At 41.9% G+C, this 23,798-nt stretch overlaps 1 protein-coding gene across 2 annotated transcripts in view; it reads right to left on the bottom strand.

Annotated features, from left to right (window-relative positions):
• Positions 1 to 23,798, bottom strand: part of Tnni3k (TNNI3 interacting kinase) — a 266,104-nt gene that overhangs the window by 222,957 nt on the left and 19,349 nt on the right. For both annotated transcript variants that reach the window (XM_040751553.1, XM_040751554.1), the window contains exon 5: positions 23,237 to 23,347. In XM_040751553.1, the coding sequence (XP_040607487.1) occupies positions 23,237 to 23,347 (111 nt within the window). The remainder of the gene's footprint in view (positions 1 to 23,236; positions 23,348 to 23,798) is intronic.

Raw genomic sequence — 23,798 nt, 5'->3', positions numbered from 1 at the left:
AACTCACAGAGATCTGCCTCCCTCTGCCTCCCGCGAGCTGGGATTAAAGGCGTGTGCCACCACCACCTGGCCTTTAAATGTACTATATTTTCTTTGTCCATTGTTTGCTTAAGGGGCATCTAGGCTGTTTCCAGGTTCTGACTATTCTGAATAATGCTACCATGAGCATTGTTGAGCAAGTATCTTTGTGATACGATTAAGCATCCTTTGGATAAATGCCCAAGAGTGGTATTGCTGAGTCTTGAGGTAGATTGATTGCCAATTTTCTGAGAAACTATCATACTGTTTTCCAAAGTGGCTGTACAAGTTTGGAGCAGTGCAGGGGTGTTCCCCTTTCTCCACATCCTCTCCAGCATAAAGTATCATCAATGTTTTTGACCTTAGCCATTCTGACAGGTGTAAGATGGTATCTCAGAGTCACTTTGATTTGCAGTTTCCTGATGACTAAGGGTATTGAGCAATTCCTTAAATGTCTTTTGGTCATTTGAGATTCCTCTGGTGAGAATTCTCTGCTTAGATTTGTACCCCACTTTTAAATTGGATTATTGGTATTTTGATGTCTAGTTTCTTGAGTTCTTTATATATTGTGGAGATCAGTCCTATTTTCAATGTGGGGTTGGTGAAGATCTTTTTCCATTCTATTGGTGTTACGTTCAGGAAGTGATCTCCTATGCCAATGTGTTTGAGGCTACTTCCCACTGTCTCTTCTATCAGTTCAGGGTAACTGGATTTATCTTGGAGTATTTCATTCACTTGGACTGAGTTTTTTGCATGGTGATAGATATGGATCTATTTGACATCGCTATGCCAGCACCATTTATTGATGATGCTTTCTTTTTTACACTGTACAGTTTTAACTTCTTTGTCAAAAATCAGGTGGTCATAGATGTGTTATTAATGTCAGGGTCATCAGTTCAATTCCATTGATCCACCTGTCTATTTTTAAGCCAAATACCAAGATGTTTTAATTACTATGACTAGAGCTTGAAGTCAGGAAGGATGATACCTCCAGAAGTTTCTTTTATTATACAGGATTGTTTCATCTATCCTGGGTTTTTTATTTTTCCATATGAAGTTGAGTATTTTTTTCAATGTGTGGGAAGAATTGTGTTGGGATTTTGATGGGGATTGCATTGAATATGTAGATTGATTTTGGTAAGATTGCCATTTTTGTTATTTTGATCCTACCTACCCAAGGGCATGGGAGATCTTTATATTTTCTGATATTTCTTCAATTTGTTTCTTCAAAGTTTTAAAGTCTTGTCATATGGGTCTTTCACTTGTTTGGTTAGAGTTACCCTCCAAGATATTTTATAGTATTTGTGGCTATTGGGTGATGTACTTCTGATTTCTTTATGGTCTTGTTTATCATTTGTATACAGGAGGGCTACTGACTTTTTTTATTAGATAATCTTGTATCCCACTAAATTACTGAAGGTGTTATCTATTTTCTGGTAGAATTTTTGGTGTCACCTATATATACTATCATATCAGCTGTAAATAGTGAAAGTTTGACTTCTTCCTGTCTAGTTTATATCCCTTAGTCTCCTTTTGTTTTGTTTTGCTTATATTGCTCTAGAACTGTGAGCACTATATTGAATAGACATGGAGCAAGTGGACAGCCCTCCCTTGTTCTTCATTTTAGTGGAATCAATTTGTGTTTTTCTCCAGTTAGTTTGATGTTAGCTGTTGGCTTGCTATTGGTTACCTTTGTTATGCTTAGGTGTGTTCCTTGTATCCCTGATCTCTCGAAGACCTTCATTGTGAAGTGATGTTGGATTTTGTCCAAGGCTCAAAGACTTTTCAGCATATAATGAGATGATTGTGTGTGTGTGTTTTTTTTTCTTTCAGTTTCTTTATATGGTGTACTACACCTCTGTCATGAAGCCTACTTGATCATGGTGGATGGTGTGTGTGTGTGTGTGTGTGTGTGTGTACTTGGATTTGGTTTGTCAGTATCCTATTATTATCCTATTATTTTTACACCAATGTTTATGAGGGAAACACTCTTTCTTTGCTGCTTGTATCCTTACATGGTTTGGGTATCAGGGTAACTGCAGCCTCATGAAAGGTATTTCTTCTGTTTCTGTTGTGGGGAACAATTTGAGGAGTATTTGTATTAGCTATTTTTTGGACATTTGGTAGAACTCGATACTGAAATTGTCTGGCCCTGGGCTTTTTTTTTTTTTTTGGTTAGGAGACTTTAATGACTACTTCTGTTTCCTTGGGGGTTGTAGGTCTATTTAAATTGCCTATCTGTTCTTGATTTAATTTTGGTAAGTGATATCTATCCAGAAAATTGTCCATTTTATTTTAATTTTCCAATTTTGTGAAGTACAGATTTTCGAAGTATGACCTGATTATTCTCTGGATTTCCTTAGTGTCTGTTACATCCCCCTTTTTATTTCTGATTTTGTTATTTGAATACTCTCTTTCTTTCTTTTGGTTAGTTCGGATAAAGGCTTGTCTATCTTTCTGATTTTCTCAAAGAAACAACTCTTTATTTAATTTATTCTATGTACTCTTCTCTTTGTTCCTATTTAGATTGTGCCTTTTTATACATGAATTGAGTTCATTGATATTCAGGGATATTAGTGATCAGTGATTCTTAATTCCTTTTATTTTTTGGTTTTAGTGGTGGTGATGGTAGTGGTGGTAGTGTGTATGTGTGTGTTTCCCTTCTTTTGGGATTTGCTGGTATGTGGTTATCTATTGCCTGTGCTTTCTTGGGTGCAGCTAACTTCCTTAGGTTGGAGTTTCCCTTCCAGCACCTTTTATAGGGCTCAATTTGTGGGTAGGTATTGCTAAAGTCTTGTTTTGTCATGAATGCCTTGTTTTCTCCATCTATGTTGATTCAAAACTTTCCTGGGTATAGTAGCCTGGGGTGGCATCCATGCTCTCTTAGTGTCTGCATAACATCTGTCCAGGACCTTCAAGATTTCAGAGTCTCCATTGAGAAGTCGGGTATTTTTCTGATGGGTCTGCCTTTATGTTACTTGGCCTTTTTTTCTTTGCAGCACTTAATATTCTTTCTTTATTCTGTATGTTTAGTGTTTTGATTGTCATGTGGCAAAGGAACTTATTTTTGGTCCAGTCTATTTGGTGTTCTCTAAGCTTCTTGCATCTTTATAGGAATTCCCTTCTTCAGGTTGGAAAAGTTTTTTTCTATTATTTTGCTGAATATATTTTCTGTGCCTTTGAGCTGGTATTCTCCTTCTTCTATCCCTACTATTCTTAGTCTTGGTCTTTTCATGGTCTCCCAGATTTCTTGGGTGTTTTGTGTTATGACTTTGTTGGCTTTAATGTGTTCTTTGACTGCTAAATCCATTTCTTCTGTCATGTCTTCAATGCTAGAGACTCTGTCTTCCAAATCTTACATTCTGTCAGATATGTGTGCTTCTGTAGTTCCTGTTCATTTACCCAGACTTTCCATTTCCAGGATTCCCTCAGTTTGTGTTTTCTTTACTGCCCTTATTTGAGTTTTCAAGTATTGAACTGTTTCCTTTACCTGCTTGATTTTTTGGGGGGCGGTGGTAGCTTTCTTTAAGGGATTTATTGGTTTCTTCTAATTTTTTGTTTGTCTTTTCCTCAACTTCTTTAAGATAAATTTTCATTTCCTCTTTATTGGCCTCTATCATCTTCACAGAGTTATGTGTGCTTCCTCTACATTGGGATGTTCGGGTCCTGCTGTTGTGGAACCCTTATGTTCTGGTGGTGCCATACTGCCATTTACGCGGTTGAATGTATTCTTTTGCACCAGCATCTACCCAGCGATTCCCTCGAATGGTACAGGTGGCCTCCAGGGCTGCTCTTCCTCCAGCTGGTGCAGGCAGCGTCTGTCCCTCCCACGGGATGCGTGTCACCCAATCAGTGCAGGTGGCGCCTGTGCCTCCAGTGCCTGCTGATGCAGAGGTCGATGATTGGGTTCGTGGGTGGAGAGGGATTTGTATGTGACAGGGTCCGATGGAGGTGGTGGCGCGGGCAGGCTGCCGGCAGAAATCTTGCCTCCTGATCAGCTAGTGTGGCTGCAGTGGGTCGGGGACTCCTCTCCGATTCTTGAATCAGGGTCCATTTACTGTCACGTCAAGATCAGCAAATAATTCCATATTCTGTTCATGTGATATAGCAAACCTCATGTTCCCCCTCCTTCAGTCAACAGAAGGTATATGGAGAATCCCCTCTGCCTGCTGACCAATGTCCAATGTCTCCCAGACAGCATCGGTTAAGCCTTAAAGTTCAGCCACACAGACCTGCCCCAAGTCTCCCTCTGCCACAATGCCCATGAGAATTTGAATATGCTGTTTGCTACACTTTGAACGTACCCATATCCGGCAGGATGACCTCATTTTTTCCAACTGTAACATGAGGACAATGTGAAAAATAAAGATACAATCCTTAAAAAAAAACTCTTCAGAAAATGCCTGGCATGTTGACACATTTGAGGAATAATTTCCAAATAACAGGTGTCCTAGCATGCATGATATTTTGTTTCATAATGGACTGGAAAAAGATCATCTGCGGTGAGCCAATCTAACAGAAGACATTCCTCCAGATTGCCAAAGTCTACTTGATAATCTAGTTTAGAGACATTGGACTAACATTAACCACAGGAGAAAACAGCAAAGAGAAGCAGAATTATGCTGACATATTGATTAACCATGCAACTAAAAGCAAACCTAGAATAATCAAGCTATTATAAAGACCCAAAAAAACCAGTCATCACAGTCAGCCCTGCTGCCGGCACACTTCAGGCAGGGACTTCTATGTTTACAGTGGCAAGAAATTTGACAGATTTCATTAAATCTATAATTCAGGAGAGGTTTTTTTTTCTTGCTGCATTTCCTCCCCTGAAGATCAAGACCTCACTCTGTCTCTTTCCACTTCTGATATAACTCAGAAAGAATAATATCACGTCTTAATTTAAAATGAGTGATGTGGTGTAGAGTTCCAGGCCATCCATCTCCTCAGGGCTGGCAGCCCACTTTCACCACTTATCTTATGTTCCAAAACACGTTTAAATTAAACACATATCAGCAATAAATCTGTCCGTGGCTGCCTTATTTATGACAACCATTAGAAGAAACATTGATGCCCTTTTATAAACTGGACAGGCATGTTCTGATTCCTTCAGAACTGAGATGAAAACAGTTGAACTATGTAATGGGTTCTGATTAGTCACCGAGTTCTGTTGTTTTTATGACCTTCAAATAGCTTTAGTGAAAGTACGCTCACACTCATAAAACACAGGAACGCACGCTCAACCTAGTATGGTAGAGAAAGCCCTCCATCTTTGTGTACTGAACTTGGAAAATTACAAAGCTGTAATATGACTTGAGGACTTGAAGGCAGGGGAACCTGCTTGCAGTGTAAAATGGTTTAATGGGACATCTAGGATCTGACCTAGCCCGGATTCATGGTATCTATAAAATCTGGATGATTTAATCTCCAAAGCTAAAAAAGGACAGAAATAACACGGAGCCTCTGCCTCCTAAGTGTTTTTATAAAAGGCATGTGCCACTGCCACTCAGCCTTGCTTCTCTAGTCCTTCTCCAAACTGTTTGAAAGTGATCAAGAAAATGATCTAGCAATCCTCATTCCTGTCTGTTCTTCCTGACGGGGTGTTTGAGGCTTAGTGACAGCAGGGTTGGGTTCTGCCTTCAGAATAAGCATTACATTGGGGGTTTCTGTGTCTGTTTCATCTTGTGTGTTTGCCTCTTTAATAAATCCTGAATCACACTAAGACACAATACCATGGGGGTTTGAACCTCAGGGGTCCTCCCATTCCTGGGAACCAACAAGAACCTGAATTGTCATGAGGATCTTGGATGAGTCTGGAATGGGTAAGTGTATTTCCCTTGGGGGGGGCAAACAATTTATAGTTAAAAAGCAGACAGAGGAGACTTCTAAAATATGGTAACAACTTGTTTGACACTCAGCACTGAGAAGCAGAGAAAAATTCTCCTCCCTTTGAAACCAAGTGGCTGTGGTTGCCTTGATTAATAGAGTTCAATGGGGGGTATTTTGTAGCTTTCTGGGGTCATAGAAGGCCATGGAACTTCTAACTTCTTTATTGAAATAGAAACACTTGTAGCCCCTTGGCACTTCATAAGAAATATGACTACTCTGGCTTGTTGTGAGAAAATCCAATCCAAAATAAATGAAAGTAGTATATTAAAAACATTCTGCACCCCGTGTCTAGTGCAGCATTGTTAACGATGGTTAATCTATGAAGCAACCTAGCTGTCCATCAACAGCTGAATAAAGATACAGATACGGATAAAGGTAAAAATATGATAAAAGATACACACACACACACACACACACACAGTGGGTCTGGGAACCCAGCCTCAAGGTGTCAACATGGTCAGGATCAGGTCAGGATCTTGATGGCACCATGATGACCCCTTCGTGATGATTATTGATTACCTAATTACCTTCATAGTCTCCTCCCCTCTGGGTCCCTGTATCAGGACTGTGGGAAACATCTGGGGCAGAGCGTTAAGCCACCACACACTGAGCACCGGTGAGGTGCCCGGCTTGTGGCAGTGAGGCATCAGGGATTTGATGCACTCTTCTGGCATATACAAATAGACAGGCGATTACTCACACACATAAAATAAATGTAAAAATCCGGTAGTGAAATTGTCATTTTCCTAACCAGAACAGAAAGTGTGTGCTTATTGTATGTGCACAGGAGGAAATGGTCCTAAAATATTTCATTTATTTTAATTTTATGTGTATGATCATTTTGCCTGCATGTATACATATGTGTGTATTGTGTGTGGGATTGGTGCTGACAAGGGCATGGGATCCTGCAGTGTGGGTGCTGGGAACCAAGCTCATCAGCAAAGGTTCTTTTTTTATTATTAATTTTATTGAACTTAAAAGCAATCTTATTCTACATACCCATCCCAGTTCCCTCTCCCTCCCACCATCCCATTTCACCCAACATCTCCCATCCCAAATGCCATCCAATCCTCAGAGACTGTGAGGCCTCCCATGAGGGATCATCAAAGTCTGTCACATCATTTGGGGCAGGGTCTAGGCCCTCTCCTGTGTTGTGTGTCTAGGTTGAGAGAGTATCCCTCCACAGGGAATGGGCTCCCAAAGTCCATTCATGCACTAGGGATAAATACTGGTTCCATGGCCAGAAGCCTCATAGATGAAAACTTTCACTATTCACAGATGATATGATAGTTTACATAAGTGACTCAAAATTTCTACCAGGAAACTCCTACAGCTGATGAATACCTCCAGTAAAGTGTCAGGATACAAGATTAATTCAAAAAAAGAAACAGTAGCCCTCCTATAAATAGATGAAAGAAATCAGAGAAACATCACCTGTCACAATAGCCACAAATAACAATAACGGCGTGGGAGCAGCAAGTATTCTTATGCACTCAGCCATCGCTGAAGCCCCAGGGAGAAAATATTTGAGTGTATATTAGAGGAAATTCTTCAGGCAGAAGCAAAGTGATTCCAAAGAATCATAGGGCCAAAGAGAAAATAGAGAACACATTTGACCCAAAGAACAATGACTGTATTTGAAAGTAGTAATAACTTGAAGCATTTAAAATTCCTAAAGAATTAAGATAAGATACATTTTAAATGAAAGAACAAACCATTAAAGTGTCCAAAGATTTTCTACAGTTTTGGAATTGGCAAGTTTGAGCATATTATAGCATATTTCTAATGGGTAAAGAGTGCACAATATGATCACTGGGTATTTTAAAGCTACCCTATGTTATTCTTAATTGTTACTACAAAAGACTTCAATGGTAACAACTGAGTGCATGGATCATGTAAACACCAAATAACAAAACAATATTTTACACTAGAACATCTATGAAACCAAACATAAAGTTTAAATCTTTAAATCAGTCTTCACAAAATGCAAGAGATGCACCTTAATTAAAAATACAAGGAAGCATGATAGCATCAAAGAGAAATGTCTAACATGTCACGATCCTGCTGGGAGATGAAGGAGATTCTTCAGGCAAGGCACTGTATAATGACTAAGAGCTAATTTCACTGGGAAAGCACAGCAATTCTGTAATACATCATGCACACCTCATTAGAAAGAGCCCCAGAAATAGAAGCAGAGCTTTGAGAACTGGACAGGCAACACAGATATCTACTCCGCAGTGGGAGGGTCTAAAGACACCGCCTCGTTAACAGACAGAGGAACAGTACCTGATTAGCGCGAACAGCAATGCGGGCATGGGTGGGCATGTGCCGAGGCACGGAGGGTCATCTGCCCAACTGACCATGCGCTGAGCCCACAAGCAAGCCTTTCTGAAATTCAAAGCCTATACAACGCAAGCTGCAATCTCTGACCCTAGGGGAGTCACGTTAGAAATTAGCTTGTAGAAAAAGAAAACTATCCAGCGACTCTCAGAACGTTCAGTAATTAAGAAATACAAAGCAAAGGGTCCGACGACAAAGAAAGAAATCACACGGAAACCAGACAGTGTTCTGCTGTGGTTTTTTGTGAGTGGGAGGACTCATCCAAGCTCCAGGTTGCTGGGGGTAGGGGGAATGCCCTTCTGTATATATGTTTATCTTATGGGTTGACGAATAAAACACTCTTGGCCAACAGATAGCAGAGGCAGGAAGATAGGCAGGGCCAGGAGATGAGGAGAATTCTGGGGAAGGTAGGCAGAGAAAGACCACCATGTAGTTGAAAAAGGAGTAACAGGTAAGGACCCTTCTCCGGTAAGCCAAGACCATGTGGAAATACACAGATTTATAGAAATGGGTTAATAGTTAATACAGAACTAGACATCAGCCAACAGTTTTATAACTGCTTACTTGGGGCTGAAGGGCAGCGGGACTTGGCTAGAAAGAAACTCCAGCAACACCAGGTTACAGAGGTAGCAGCATGTACGGAGATGCCCACAGAGGCCAGAGGAGGTTTGCAGAACATCCAGGAACCAAGGAGGCTTTCAGATGGTCCTGGAACAGAGGAGGTTTTCCAAGCACCCCAGAATCAGGGTTTTCACAGGAGGTTATGAGCTGACTGATGTGAGTGCTGGGCACCTCTCCTCTGGAAAAGCAGTAAGGGCTCTTAACTACTGGGTCATCTCTCCGACCCCTCCTTTCTTAATGACTGTCTTTGGACTGGGGTGAGATGGGCTCATGGTGTCTGCATTTGCATTTCTATGATGAGTAAGGATGTTGAGCACCGTTTCGTGTGTTTATTGGTTCCACCTTTTGAGATCTGTTTGTTTGTTTTATTAGTGAATTTATCGGCAGCGTTGCTTGGTTTCTTAATGTTTAAGTATTTTTTCTAGTGGTCTGGATATTGCTCCTCTGTCAGATGCGTAGCTAGCAATGATTCCCTCCTGCCCTATAGGCTGCCCTTTCCCTCCTCGATTTCCTTTGTTGTGCAGAAACTTTTTAATTTTATGTAATCCCACCTGTCAATTGTTGGTTTTATTTGCTGAACTATTATATTCCTTGTAGTGAAATCCTTGTCTACTCCTGTGCCTTGAAGTGTTTTTCTTGAGCACTTTCAGAATTTCTGGGATTAAATTAAGTCTTTAATCAATTCTGAGTCCCCCCTGCTTTTTGGGGATGATCGAGGTGAGGCTTCATTTCATCCTGTACATGTGGAAAGCAGCTTTGTCAGCACTGTTTGTTAGAAGGTGCCCTTTCTCCAGCTGAATTTTAGAAAACCTTGTCACAAGCCAGGTGTCTATTATGAACTGAGTTTGGAGGCCTCTTCTATAGTTCACTGTCTCACATGACTGGGGCCTGCTGGTTTTGTTGCTGGGACTGTAATGCTACTTGAGATCAGTGCAGAAAACCTCCAGCAATTCTTGTTTTCCTTGGGAATGCATTGGCTAACATGCACTGATTCACATAAGGAGGCTAAAAGAAGAAAAGAATGAAACCCTTACTGAGGTTGATGGAATTGTTAGGTATTTTTTATTATTATTATTTTGTCTAATTTGGTTAACTAAGCATTTAAGTCTCTCTGTCCTTACCTCAAATGAACCCCAGTACCGTTACATTAGCAATGTTTACATTTAAATGCCGCTGTCATTGATTCCAGAGTCGGAAGTCTCATACACCAGGAAGATAAGAAATGTAAAATGGCAAGATGTGTCAAACAAAAAAGAAATTGTCGTGACCACACCCCTGAGCCTCTTATGCATCAGGTTCTCAGATTTTGAAGGTGGCTATGCTACCTGGCATGAGACAATGCCTGGAAAACTTTAATGCTCTTCCAGGGCCAAGGGTGAGACATCAAACTAAAGAGAAAATCTGGAGGCATTCACTATAATCTTTTATTATTTCAGAACGAGGGTCTAGATTTTTCAGAAGGCTTGTGTTATTATGATCTTCCAAACCAGTGACTCTCCCTTGTTGGAACAACACATTTTCACCCTTCTCGGTATCATCAATCTGAAGTCTACATGTTTAGCTGAGCAACTTGTTCACCGAGAACACACAAGGTACAAAGAAAGACTAGATTGATTTAATGTACTTCTGTAAGTGTGGGGGTTATTGAAGAATGGAATATGTATAAATAATTTCAAGACTTTTGTCTCCCTTGGCAGTTTATAATGGATACCAGCTGCATGGAAGAACAGATTTTATGCCAGGGAGAAAGATTCTCATGTTACACCAGAGACAGCATTATTAATTGGATTGGAGGTGAGAAAAGTTCTGTCAAGTCACAGAGATGAGTGCAGACATACAAGAAGAATGAAGCTCCCCATGATGCTTCATTTGAGGCCATCAATACAAACCCAGTTACTCTGTCTTTTTAGGGGGAAAAATCTACCATTAGATGAGGTCAAGTTTCCTCCTCCTATTTTAAACAGGTCCAATGTCTGTTAAAGAAGATAAATGAGGTAGATTTTAAATAGAGAATTTCAGGGCATCCCTGAGACACACTTCAACGTTAGAGGACTCTACAAAGTCAATTGTAAAAACTGGATTTTATATGTCCCTTTTCCATTTACTTACCCCAATGATATCCACTTATATATTTGACTACCTTTTGGGTAGTTATATTCATATATATATATATACGATTCAAAAATGTATTGCTGTGTTCATCTTAAAAACATCTGATATGCTGGATGAAGATGTGAGCTTCCCTCATGCTCCTCCTACCACACACATAACATTTTCCTTCTCGTGCTGAGCATAGATCCTTGTTAGATCTTTAAAAAATAGTTTATGGCTTTATTAAGGCTTAGTAACAAGTAAAACATAACTATTGTGCTCGGTGTTATATAATGACATCGTAATTGAGGTAATTTACATACTTGTCATTGGTTTCACGTATATACTGGGCATCTATGTTTCTTCTTTAAAAAAATAACTACTTGGGTGTTTGATTTTTAAAATTGTTACATCTGGTGGCTCTTTAAATAGTTGATTGAGTCAGCCTTATGAATTTTTGATATTAGCCTCTAGCCTCTCATCAGCCATATGGCTAGAAAACATCTTCTCTTGTAGCAAAGAGTGCCTTCTTTCTCTTGACCATTGTAACTAGGTGTGATTTCATTTCCTAATTTTGATTCTTTTCCCCTCTACAGTGAGACTATAATAAAAAACATAACATTAACATTTTAACTTTGTGTTCTTCCATTAACTTTTCAGTTATGGGTCTTAAAGTTTAATTCTAATCTATTTTGAGTTGATTTTTTACTATTTTATGTATGCTTTGGTTTTTGGTTTGTTTGTTTTTTGTTTTGTTCTGGTGTTTGGTTTTGCAAGACAAGGTTTCTGTGAAGCCCTGGCTGTCCTGAAACTGACTCTTTAGACCAGGTTGGCCTCCAACTCAGAGATTTGCCTGCCTCTGTCTCCAAAGTGCTGGCATTAAAGGCATATGGTCCGCCACTGCCCAGTTCACTCTTTTTTTTAAGATTTGTTATATTACTTTTAGCTTGTACAGGTGGGTGTGTCTGTTTTCTAATATGTGCATAGGAAGGCAGGGGCCTGCAGGGTCCAGAGATGCTGTAACCCCTGGACCTAGAATTACATGGCTATGAGCTTCTACCTGACATGGATGATGAAAACCGAGTTTGCCTTCTGGAGGAGCAGCAAATTACTCTTAATCACCAAGCCATCTCTCCTGTGTGCCTGCTTGATGTTTTTGAGGTTTCAGTTCTATCCTTATACGTGTAAGTAGACGGCTTTCCTCAATACTGTGGATTTATGGGATAGCCTTTGTCCTTTGTGTATTTGTGGAACCTTTGTGTAGGTAGCTCTGTCTTGGATGGCTCCTTGTGTGTAGAATGTTGCCTGCTGGGTGGTGGTGTCAGCATTCTCCCACTTGATTTCCGAGAGTTATTTCTGTTTAATATGCTTTTTGGGGGGATAGGAACTCTCTTTTTCCTCTCCAGATTAGGAAGTTTCCTGACATTATTCCAGTAGATAGGCTGTTTTTTCCCTTTCTCTTTCTTTTTGGACTTCCATGATACATGTCTGGGTGCATACCATAACACTGCTAAAGAACTTTAGGTTTTCTTCTCTTTTTCATTGTGTTTTCACTTTTCTTCCCCTGTGACTAGGTGACTCCAAATGACTTGTCTATGAACCTGAAGAGGCTTTCACATCAGCTGCTGAAGCTCTCTGCAACGCAGCTTGTTTAGCTGATGTGCTCCTTGAGTTCCTTAATTTCTATTATGCTCTTGGGTTTCTAACATGAACTTTCTGTACTTTAAGTCTAGCTTTTGTTTACTGTTCTGTTTGGTTGTTCACTGTAGGACAAATAATAAAATCCCAGAGACATATATTGGGGTTCAAGCTGAGGGTCAGAAAAGCAAAGCAGCCAAGTCACCAGAGAGAGAGCTCTCACCTCTACCAAGGCTGGGATGATACTGTCTTCAATGTGGCTAGAGACTAATTGTCTACGACTGAATGGCAGCTCTGAGACCCTGCTCCTGTCTTATACAACCTCTATAGTGCTGGGATTAAAGGCATGAGCTCTGTTTTTTGCTGAGATTGATTCACTCTCATGTAGTCCTGGGTGGCCTTGAATTTATAGAGCTCTATCTGCCTCTGTCTCCTGAGTCCTGTGTGTGCCATTACTGCCTGGCCTCCATGGCTATGGCTAGCTTTGCATTCTGACCTCCACAGAAGCTTTATTAAATCATAAAAAAACATGTCACCACAGTTCAACTGTCTTTGAATGTGACTCTCAGCTTCATTAAGGTGACTATTTTGAGGTGTTTATCAGGGAGTGTGTCGATGTTCATTTCTTTAGTATCTGATGTGGAGACTGTATCTTGTTGCTTTTTCTAACATCACAATCCGTGATCATCTGTGGTTCTTTTGATTTTGTGTTGATACTTGTACTCTTAGAAATAACATCTCTTCTACGATTCAAGATTGAGGTACATGGGTGAAGTCCATGACCAGTCAGCCTTTTCCAAAGATTGTAGGATGGCCAGCTATCTGGGTAGAGCACAAAGAGGATTTCTAATAGTATTTAGGCATGCTATTTCTTAGGTTCATGGATAGACAGACTTGATGCTGGGGTCCCTGAGTATCCATATTGTGTCGTGTTCTTAGGGACAGATCAGAAATCCAAGTCAACTGGTGTAGGGTTAGACCTTGGGTCTAGATGAGCAGGTCTGGTGCTCTGTCTGGGGTAGGGGGTGTTAGAATTTGCATCTCCAAGAACCAACCTGGATTCTTTGGGGTAGGGAGCCAGTCTGGAATCTTTGGGGGTGGGGGGTGATAGAATTTGGGTCTCCAAGAGCCAGCCTGGAATCGTGACCTTCAACAGCTGGCCTAACCTCTTAACTCGGTTTAGAAGCTTAGTGTGTAGGTTCAGCTTGGAAACCCAGTTAATGGAGATGGATTTAGGGTTGGACTAAAATATGAAGTGTTAGGAGTAGGACTAGAAATTGTGGCCACGATGGATCCTTGATCCCCAAAGCCTCATCTGGCACTTAGAGCTGAACCTAAAATTTGGAGAAGGCAGCCTGGCCCTGGGACAGGGTGAGAAGCTGGGTACCACAAGGACTTTGAAGACCACGGGGCCACTGAGGTCTCATGTGAAGAGGAGGTTCCCTTCATCCTCCACTTCTACATGGGGTGCCAGCCTGCTGTGTCATACTCACTGCGACTGGGGTGGGATGATTCCCCCCACTATAGGACACAGTCCTTCCTGACTCCTTCACTCCACTCTCCCTTATTGCAGACCTCTACTCCGATGTGATAACAGCTCTCCGAGGGCCCCACGATTTTGAGGAGGTATTTTTTTCCTGGTATGAATGGTGGTTCAAATCGAAAGTTGTGTGAGGGAATGAGCGCGTGGAATTACCATTGTTCCACCCTGAATGTCACCTGAATATTTTCTTTGTACGTGCTGGGATGCTCACTTGCATTTTTGTGTGTTTTTAAAAATATTAATATGTATGAAGGTATTTATGAAAATTGCTTATGATTTCACAAACTCCTTTCTCCAAGAACAGTGTCATTATAATCTGTCTCTTCTGCCTTCAAGGAAGAGACAATTTTCCCCATCCTGTATAGTTTCTGAAACACTTCAATAATCATAAGTTTAGTCACTTAGCAAACACTTATTAAAAATCTTCTGTAGAGCCAGGCATGGTGATGCATGCCTATAATCCCAGCACCCAGGAGGAAGATCGTAAGTTCAACACTGGCCTGAGCTACCTAGCATGGCCTGTGTCTCAGAATAGAAAAACAAAAATTGCAATCTAATATGCACAAAAGCGTATGAAGACATTTTCAACACACACTTCACATACCCAAAAACATATGTAATAAATGACCAAATCTAACTATGCTTCTCAGGCAGACCGGCTTACTAGCATGTAGGTACCTAAAATGCTCTGGTTGATGAGAAGGCAGAGACGCTTCAGGCTAGAGGGACCCATCAGTGTGATAAACACAGCTTTTCAGCTAGCTCTTGAGGATTCCTAGAAGGCAAAGCATAAAGAGACTACCCTATGATAGAAGCAGGGAACACTAAAATGGGAAGAGTTCATTTCCTTCACAGCATGTCTTGCAAAATAAAGAACTCAATGGCTCTTAGCTGCAAAGGAAGAGGAGGTGGGCCATCCATCCGATGTGTCAGACTGGAAAGCATTTGTCAGGTAGGAGGAGGATTCTTTCCCAACATCTGACTTGCTTGAACCTAAGTGTTTTCAGGAGGTTTTAGGATAAAGTGCAATGTTAGCATTCTGGTAAACCGGGGCATGCAGAGAAAAGGAGCTCTTGGGAAAGTTCCGGACAATGTTTCCAGTTATTATCTGTATTATGCCAAGTTTTCCCAAGCCTCCTGGATAGCTCAATATTTATATTTTTGGGGAAGGTTACATTAATGAGTTCAGGTGTGGAAATAAAATGATTCTTGTGTGGCCTGATTTGGAGCTAAACGAGATAGAATCCACCCATCTTGAATGCACAGGGAAAAGGAAAAGGTATCAACATTTTTTTATATGCTACAAAACACCCACTGAGCTGCTTGTCGGGGTAGCCCCAGAGGGCTCTGTGGACATCCTGGAGAGCCTGTACATTTTAGGATGCCTACACTTGCCTGACACACAGTTGTGCAGTAGAGGTAGCTCATGCTTTTGAGGAACACCCCAGAAGAGAGAAGCCATGAGACACATCAGCACATGTCATGATGCTCTAGACTCTTCCCTCATCTGCTCAGTCTCAGGGCTTTCCTGAAGGCTGTCTAGACGTTCCCCCAGAGGGGACTAAGGAGAACAAGTCACATGCTGTTCTTAAGTGCAGGTGTGTCATCACTGACTCCCTGAGAACCACCCCAAGGCCAGTCATTCCTCACAGGAGGGGGATTGATCTCACTATCTACTACAGCATTCAAAGTTCCTGTAGAGAAGTCCCATCTCCCCATATATGTATGCAGGCGTGTGTACGTATGTACACGTGCATATGTGTGGGTGCATATGCGTGTGGGTGTGTCTACATGTGCACAGATATGTACCTGTTTGTGTTCCTGTGTATGTATGTGCATATGTGTCTATATGTGTGTGCTTGTATATGTGTGTATGTGTATGTTGCATACCCCTGTTTGTAGGATGCATAGAGGTCTGAGAATGTATGAATCGATCCTAGCACCTAGAAAAATTGGGAGAGAAGCAGATTTTCACAAAACGTTAGCTGGTTACAAAGGATGTCTCACTTTGGGTTGATTTGATTAGCAATAATCTTGGAATCTAATTTCTCAGGTAATGCTTCTTTCGTCACTTTCCAGGGTAGCAAGCTGATTAACATCCCATTTACATTTTCATTAGCCCATGAAGATTTGCTGGCTTGTGTCCTTCTATCGCACGCCTAAAGCAACGCTTACTATCGAGTAGTAGCTAATGCAGGCAATGTCAAAGGTCTAGGTGAACACTATGGTCTCTCTTGGTTCATGTCTTACAAATGTCAGGTGCTTGAAGCTTTGCCTAGGGGAGTGTAAAATAAGCTGATTATGAGGAATAACCTATTACCCTGTCTCCATCTTCAAGCCAAAGGCTAGACAGCGAGACTCGGCATCTGCCTTTAATAAAAGAAAGATGCTACAACATGGGGTGCAGTAATCGGAAGCACAGACTCTCCAGTTTTCAGCTTATGAGAAAAGCCAATTTTGGAGGCCACAGAAGACGTAGTGTTCCTAAACTGAGTTTTATCTATTTAAGACTGTAAGTTAAATAAAGGTTTTGCTTCATAAACTAACCACGCAGCACGATGGGCACCAGGTTTGCCATCGGTGAGTGACGACTCAGAGCACACATGGAAGTGTGTACGATTAATTCCGGCTTATGGGAATTCTCTCACCCGCGAGACTCGCATGTGTGGTATTTAAGCAATAACTTGTGAGCTGGACTAGAGTCTGCTGCCCACGCTGGTCTCTATCTGAATTATTGTGGTGTGGAGGGCTCACATTTCATGGAGAAATTTACTTCTCGATTTGAGAAATTTTTTTATGAGAGCATTATCAGTCCCTAATACCATTCTGTGAAATAACAATATCTGGGTGTGTATCCTGGTGTCTGTGGGAGAGAGATCGATGACTCAAGCTCTATTTAAACACCCGTGTGTCAAGATGTACTCTGGTGATTTGACAGGGGCTAATGCTGAAGGCGGAACCGCGGTTATCTCAAACTTGTATCTTGAAGCGCCGATCCCTCGTACTCTAAAAACGGGACTGTACTTAGTAACTAGGCTAAAATGTGACTATTAAGTCGGCTCTAACCCACTGACAGTTGTTCCCTGGAGGAGGCAGAGACAGAGATGGCAGAGGCAAACGCAGGGGCGTGGCCATAACACCAGTGAGGAAGGCTCCACACAGCAGGCAACAGGTCCACGAAAAGTTTGAACTTCCCTACCCCATGGCTGGGCCATTGAAGGCCATTGAAGGCACTCATCCAAATATTCATTCAGTCAGATGTCTCTTGTGAATCTGACTGATACTAATAAGTCCTAGGGTGGTGTCTCGTAAACTTGAATGTTCGGGGAGCGTCCAGGCTGGGAGCGTCAGGAAGACCCACTGATAGCTGAGGAGGAAAGGTCTCGCTGAGGCCAGAGGGATGAGATGTTCTGAAATCAGATTGTCAAGGCATCTACCCAGCTCCGTGACCATGGTAAAAAGCAACACTGACTTTGTGCAGTATGGTTTTGCATGAGAGAGGCATTAAATACGTCATGCGTGATCAGAGACACATCACAGTCCTAAAGAGACACCCCAACACCATTATGTGTTTATTGGGAAGATTCGCAACTGCATAAACAGAATGTGTGTTAAGCTTCCGTCTATCATGCCCCCAGTGCTTGTATTTCTGTCAGGTGAGATGACAGAGCCACCCTTGAGCTGAGAGCAGGGTAGCCGGCCGCCATCAGCTTTGCTAGTTACTAATTTTATCATGTCAGACGACTTGCCGGGCTCCTCTGTGTTTCTGGTTTTCTCTGTTGGTTTTGCCTGATGAAAATGAGGAGAAATCCTCGAAGGAGGCTGAAGTCTGTATATTTGGTAGAAGGTGACTGAAGTGTCTTGGGCTGTGGTTCAAGAGGGACACTGAGGCAGAATGTCCTTTGGGTTTAAGAGATTTATTGGTTGTTACTAATGCTGTGTTCTGAGCATCGTGAGGGCTCAGGGAGACAGTTCAGCCACAGCAGATGAAGCAGGGGGTCCCTTCCTATGACTCCCAGAAGGGGGGATGGGTTCATAGGTGTTTGTAGTCCATCTCTCTCTGATTCCTGGGTGGCAGATGAGTCTGGGAGCCAGGGCCAGTAAACATTCCTTGGGGAAGTGAGCTCTAGGGTGCTTGCGGCTCCCCTGGGATGAGGGTCCCTGTTAGAAGGTTAGAAGTAGATTCTCAGAATAGCTGTCTGTGGAAGCCCGGCCATCCTTTCCACAGCTGTGGAAGAAAGACACAGCAAGAGGCGGCAGCAAGTGCGTGTGGCCCCATCAGCCCCCAGCTCAAACCTAGCAGCTCTCCGCTCAATGTGTTAATTTTTTAATCTTTTCCTTTTCTTGTTCGTTTGGCTCTCAAAGGATAGTTCACGAGATACCGGAGGCAGATATGGTCCCATCACACTATAAATTCACCAGCGAAAAGGAGAACTCGTGAGCAAGAAGAGGGAGAGATAGATGTACGTTGCGATTTTAAGCTTTCCCTTGTCTATGCCTCTGGGGAGAGAAACTAAAGCCATTACAAGAGAAATAATGCGGAGAGCACTGGGAGCTTTTTAGTAAGCAAAACCCTCCCCTGAAACACTGGGATGATTTAGTTAAGAGTGGACTGAAAGACCATCAACTATACATTTCCATGAAATCAGAAACAAACTCCAGTATAACTGGAAGCTGGAAGCGCTTCTGAGCCATGCGTTGGTGAGTGTTGTCAAGCTGGAAACTGGCAGGACAGAATACCTTCAGCGTGAATGTGATGCCCTTAGCTTCACAGTGTCTCCCTGTACCTATGCCTTTCTTTGACAAATGGCCACCACCACCACCCTCCACATGATGTAGGGGACCCTGACTGCTATCTTCTTTTCCTTTGCTGTCAGAAAGTGACCTACTATTGGTGATCGATTAGTCTACTGGTCGATGTAGAAAGAACTACAGGGGGAAGAGTGTGACAGCATTCTAGATGATTAGGGACAGAACACTGTGTGTATGTGCATATGTGTAGTGTGCATCTGTGTATGTATATATGCATTAATGTGTGTATATATGCATGTGTATGTTTTATCACTGTGTATATCTCTTTATGTGTGTATGTGTGTGAGTCTATCTATCGTGTGTGTGTGTATGTGTGAAAGAGTCTATCAGTGTGTGTGTGTGTGTGTGTGTGTGTGTGTGTGTATGAGTCTCTGTGTGTCTGTGTATGTATACACACTATCTCACTGGATCCTTGTACTCAGACAGTAAGGGCCAGGTAAAATCTCTCTTGGATTCTGTCAATGATGCCTTCATTGCTGGTGTAGTAACTCCTGAATTTTATCTGTGGCTGTCTGAACACATTTTCTTTGTATTTTGTGACAATAAATCCTGCTGTAGCAACAACAATGGGTCACTGTGGAATAGTGCCCCCTTATCTATAAAATCATGGCTTTGAAGTCGGGTTATGTGACGGAAAATTCCTCAAAAGGAAGCTGTGTCTGGCCATGTCCACAACACTCCTGAAAGGAGTGTGTGTCAATTGGAATTTCAGGACTGTAGCCAGCTTGGAATCTTGTACCTTCAGAGGGTAATCACAGCTTCTGGAGAGCTGTCCCTTCCCCCTCTGCACTAATATCTATAATAAAAAATTTCTTAGCTATTAACTCTGCAGAACACTAGGAATGTCATGGGATGGCGTCTTGAACTGTAGAATTGCCGCCACAATCTCTGTGTGCCTGCCTCTCTGGTGAACCTACCAATGTATTTTAAACTTGACTTGACTCATGAATTTCTTCGTTTTATCAAACTTGACAAACCTCACGAAGCTGCTTCTGTGTTGGGACATGGAATTCAGGGTAACTTAAATGTGTGTCCCCAGGCTGTGGTCACCAAAAAAAATGGCTCCAGAATAAATTGCTTCTTATTCCCCTTAAGATGAGGGCTGAGATTTGACAGTGAACGGGTAGAATCTTGTCTTGTTAATTTCTTTTTTACCCGAGTGCCCTCCACAGTGGTCATCGTTCAACTTTCCAATCCTTAGTTTCTTCATTGTATCATTTGAGATTAACATTAGATGTTCTCAGAGGAGACCAAATAGCACATTACAACAGCAACAGGGAAAATAGCAAACCTAAACTCTTTCCTTCTATTTTCCACGCTCAGGAGATTGTGTGATGTATGCCCATGCTCTTACCCAAAGAGAAGGGAATTCAATGCATGTTTATTGATGGTTCGGGCCTTGAATAAATCAATATATGCATATGAGTTGGTAGATGGATAAATCAGAGAAATATTGGAGCCAAAGACAGCCAGCATTTTCCTCCCTTTTACAGCATAGCAAATTCTCATGTGAACCTCAGCTGGCAATCCACACATCTGAGAACCTGCAGTCCACGATTAAAGCAGACAGCTGCCCAAGTCAATGGGAATTTCACTGTAAAATTGTTGAACAGAACCCACGATCGCAGGAGGACACAAACGCACAGGAGACACTAATGGAGGGTCTGAATTTGATATGTGGAGACAAGAGATCTGTCAGACTCGGCGCCGGGCATGGTTTCACAGAGAAGGTGGGCGAAGAAGGATGTCACTACTGATGAAAGGTAGCTCCCTCTCATCCGGGGGCATTGCCCCACACACTGCCTCATGAGTGAAACAGAGAGCATGCACCACCCTGCGCTTGGCTTAGTAAGGAAACTGTACATGTTACCCATGGCGCTCAGCATCACGTCATACACAGATGCTTCACCCCATTGGTTTTCCTCAGTGCTGGGACAGCAGTTGCTCACAGCTCCCTCGCACAATCAAGGACCCTCCCACTTAAAGATCCTCTGTAGCTGCTATATTAATTATAAGTCTGTTGGCTGATGGCTAGGGCTTCTTATTGGTTAGCTCTGTCTTAACTATTAACCCATTTCTATAAATCTATGTATTTCTATGTGCTCTTGGCTTATCGGACCTGCTACTCTTTTGGGGACTACATGGTGTCTCTCTCCCAGCATTCTCTTCATCTCCTAGTCCTGTCTATCTTCCTGCCTCTGCTGACTACTGGCCAAAGAGTGTTTTATTCTTCAACCAATAAGACAAACATATATAGAGAAGGACATCCCCCATCAATCATCTTTGAACTCATTCTTCCATTCTTCAGCCTAATTCAGCTTTAAGCTATTGGTGTGATTTCTGCTTCCATTTCTACATATATGACTTTAAATTTTATATATAATTATAATACATATATATAGTAAAAAGAAGCTTCCCCATTAGTTAATTACCAGTTTAAATGTTAGCATCCCTTATTCACATAAGGTGAGTTCTGCGGTACCCATGGGTGCAGTCCTGAAATTTATACACGTGGCTTTCCCAGATATCCATGCCCATGGTGAGGTTTGCTTTACTTTATAAACTTATCACAGCGAGCCATTAGGTCATAAGACACAGAAGCAACTAAAGAGTTGAACTTTCAGGGGAGTGCAGCATCCATTCCCCAGTTTTTGCACTCAGATTTCTTAATGTTCATGGCTCTCGTTGAATTTTTTTTTTGGATGGGGCAGAAAGAAATGCATTCAACTGAATTTACTGAGATTTGTGCCTCTCTCCATAAGTAGTTCTGACTCTGTATGTTTACAATATATCTTGATCTCTGGATTAGTGTTTTTAGTGAGTAAGGTTTTATAGTAATGAGAAGAAAAGCATAAAGGAAACTTCTTTTTTCTCAACAAGAGCCTTAAACGTGAGCCCTATTGAGTGGCATTTTTAAGAGATGCGGCTCAAATGTATTCCATTGATATTACATGTGGCTCTATTTGTGTCTCAGATCACACTTGGTTGAGGGAATGTGCATTTCTCGATAAAGGTCCAGTTTTATTTCAGAATATGATAATTCTCATAAATAATTATTTAAAAGGGAGATGGAAAGCATCTTCTGTTACCTTAACGGTAACAGCAATTGGACTTTGAAAACAGTGACCAGGATTCCAGACAGATCATTACCCAATGGCTTTATAATTACAAGACCATTTCTCTCAGGAGACATGATATCTAATTTATCAGAGACCATAAAAACCACTCTTGAGTGTTGGTAACATTAACCAAATATTGTCACAGTAGTCTGTTTAAAATGTAATACTGTGACAAAGTTAAGACAAAATGCAGATGTGCTTTCATAACTTTATCTGATGTTGTATCCCACACAGTCCCTGTGACTGCCGGGGCTCCTCCTTCCCCTCTGGGCCTTGGAGTGTGTTATCTCTCTAGCCTGTGCCCCTCCCCTGTCAAGTCTGTCCCCTCCCACCGCAGTCTCTGTTTCAGTAACGGCGTCCTTCGGAGTCTTTGATTTAGAGCTTATAGAAAGGATTTCCCCATACTCCTCACTCTTTGTACTCACTGGTAATTCAAATTGTATGATACTTTTTTTTCCTCATTGTCTGACTTCTTGTTTACAACTATGCTCTACAGAAATGGAGATTTTTGTCTGATGTCTTTGCCCTGCCAACTCAGGACTCAGAGCAGAGTCTGGGGCATAATTTGTGCTCAATAAACGTTCCTTCATACACGGTATGAGCGGGTAGATTAGAGAACAGACTTGTGTCTCTCTGTTCACTTTGTAGGAAGCAATCTTCAGAGTACTCTGTGTGGAAAATTTAATTAAACGCTGCAATGAGCCTACAGTTACATTTCAGGAGACAAAACCCAGAACCTTGCATGTGTACCCCAATACTCGACCACCGAGCTGTATCCCAATCCTTCTACTACTGTTTGACAAACAAAGAATGTAGGTCTCAAGACTCAGCGACGTCCTCAAAGTTAGAAGACGAACCTGTGGCATCTGAGTTGCCTTAATCCAAAGTGTTTGCTCTCAACCACTGCACAACACTGCATAAAACCAGACACCTTAATGTTAATTGATGTTTGAGGATATGGTTACATAAGGAGCTAAACTCAGTCTAAAGGCACATTTATACAGCGGAGTTTTACTGTCAGAGAAAATGAGTGTGTCCAGTAGTTAAACAAAGCATAAAACGGCTCCTAGGACCCGAAAATCCAGTGTTTCAAACAACTGGGGACAGTCAGAGACGACAGGCAACTTTTTTTTTTTCTTCCTCGCGCGAGGGAGGCAGGACTCACCTCTGGGTGACCAGCAACCGCAGCGATGTGGAGGGCTGTGAGGCCACCATACCCCACTTGCTGAACATCTGCTCCGCTGTGCAGCAGGGATGTGATCAGTTCTGGGCTATCCTGTAATGAGATACAATTTGAGTGGATTTTTTTTCTTTCTTTCCCACTAAGATCAGGTGGGGAAGCGGTGCACAAGGTGTTGTTGATTCTTTGGTTGGGTGAGGCTTACATCCTCAAAGAAGCCCAAATGTGACTTCTGGCAAAAGCTTGCACTAATGAGGAGAACACCTCAGGTGGCTACCAGTAGAGAGAAGCAGCAACCAACCCTTGCCACGTTCCTGTGGACGGTGGAAAGAGTGCTTGCCTAGGGCAAGGCTCTAGCAAGAACATCAATCTTACAAGTAGGTCACGCCAACAAATACGACTTCCCAGCAACTGAGATTAACCCCCAAAGAGGTCAAGTAGGTCACGCCAACAAATACGATTTCCCAGCAACTGAGATTAACCCCCAAAGAGGTCAAGTAGGTCACACCAACAAATACGACTTCTTAGTCACTAAGATTAACTCCCA

Source organism: Mesocricetus auratus, unplaced genomic scaffold (assembly GCF_017639785.1).
Source record: "Mesocricetus auratus isolate SY011 unplaced genomic scaffold, BCM_Maur_2.0 Super-Scaffold_100009, whole genome shotgun sequence".
NCBI lineage: Eukaryota > Metazoa > Chordata > Mammalia > Rodentia > Cricetidae > Mesocricetus > Mesocricetus auratus.
Note: the sequence above shows the minus strand (reverse complement) of the source record. Positions and strands in the feature narration are given on the sequence as shown.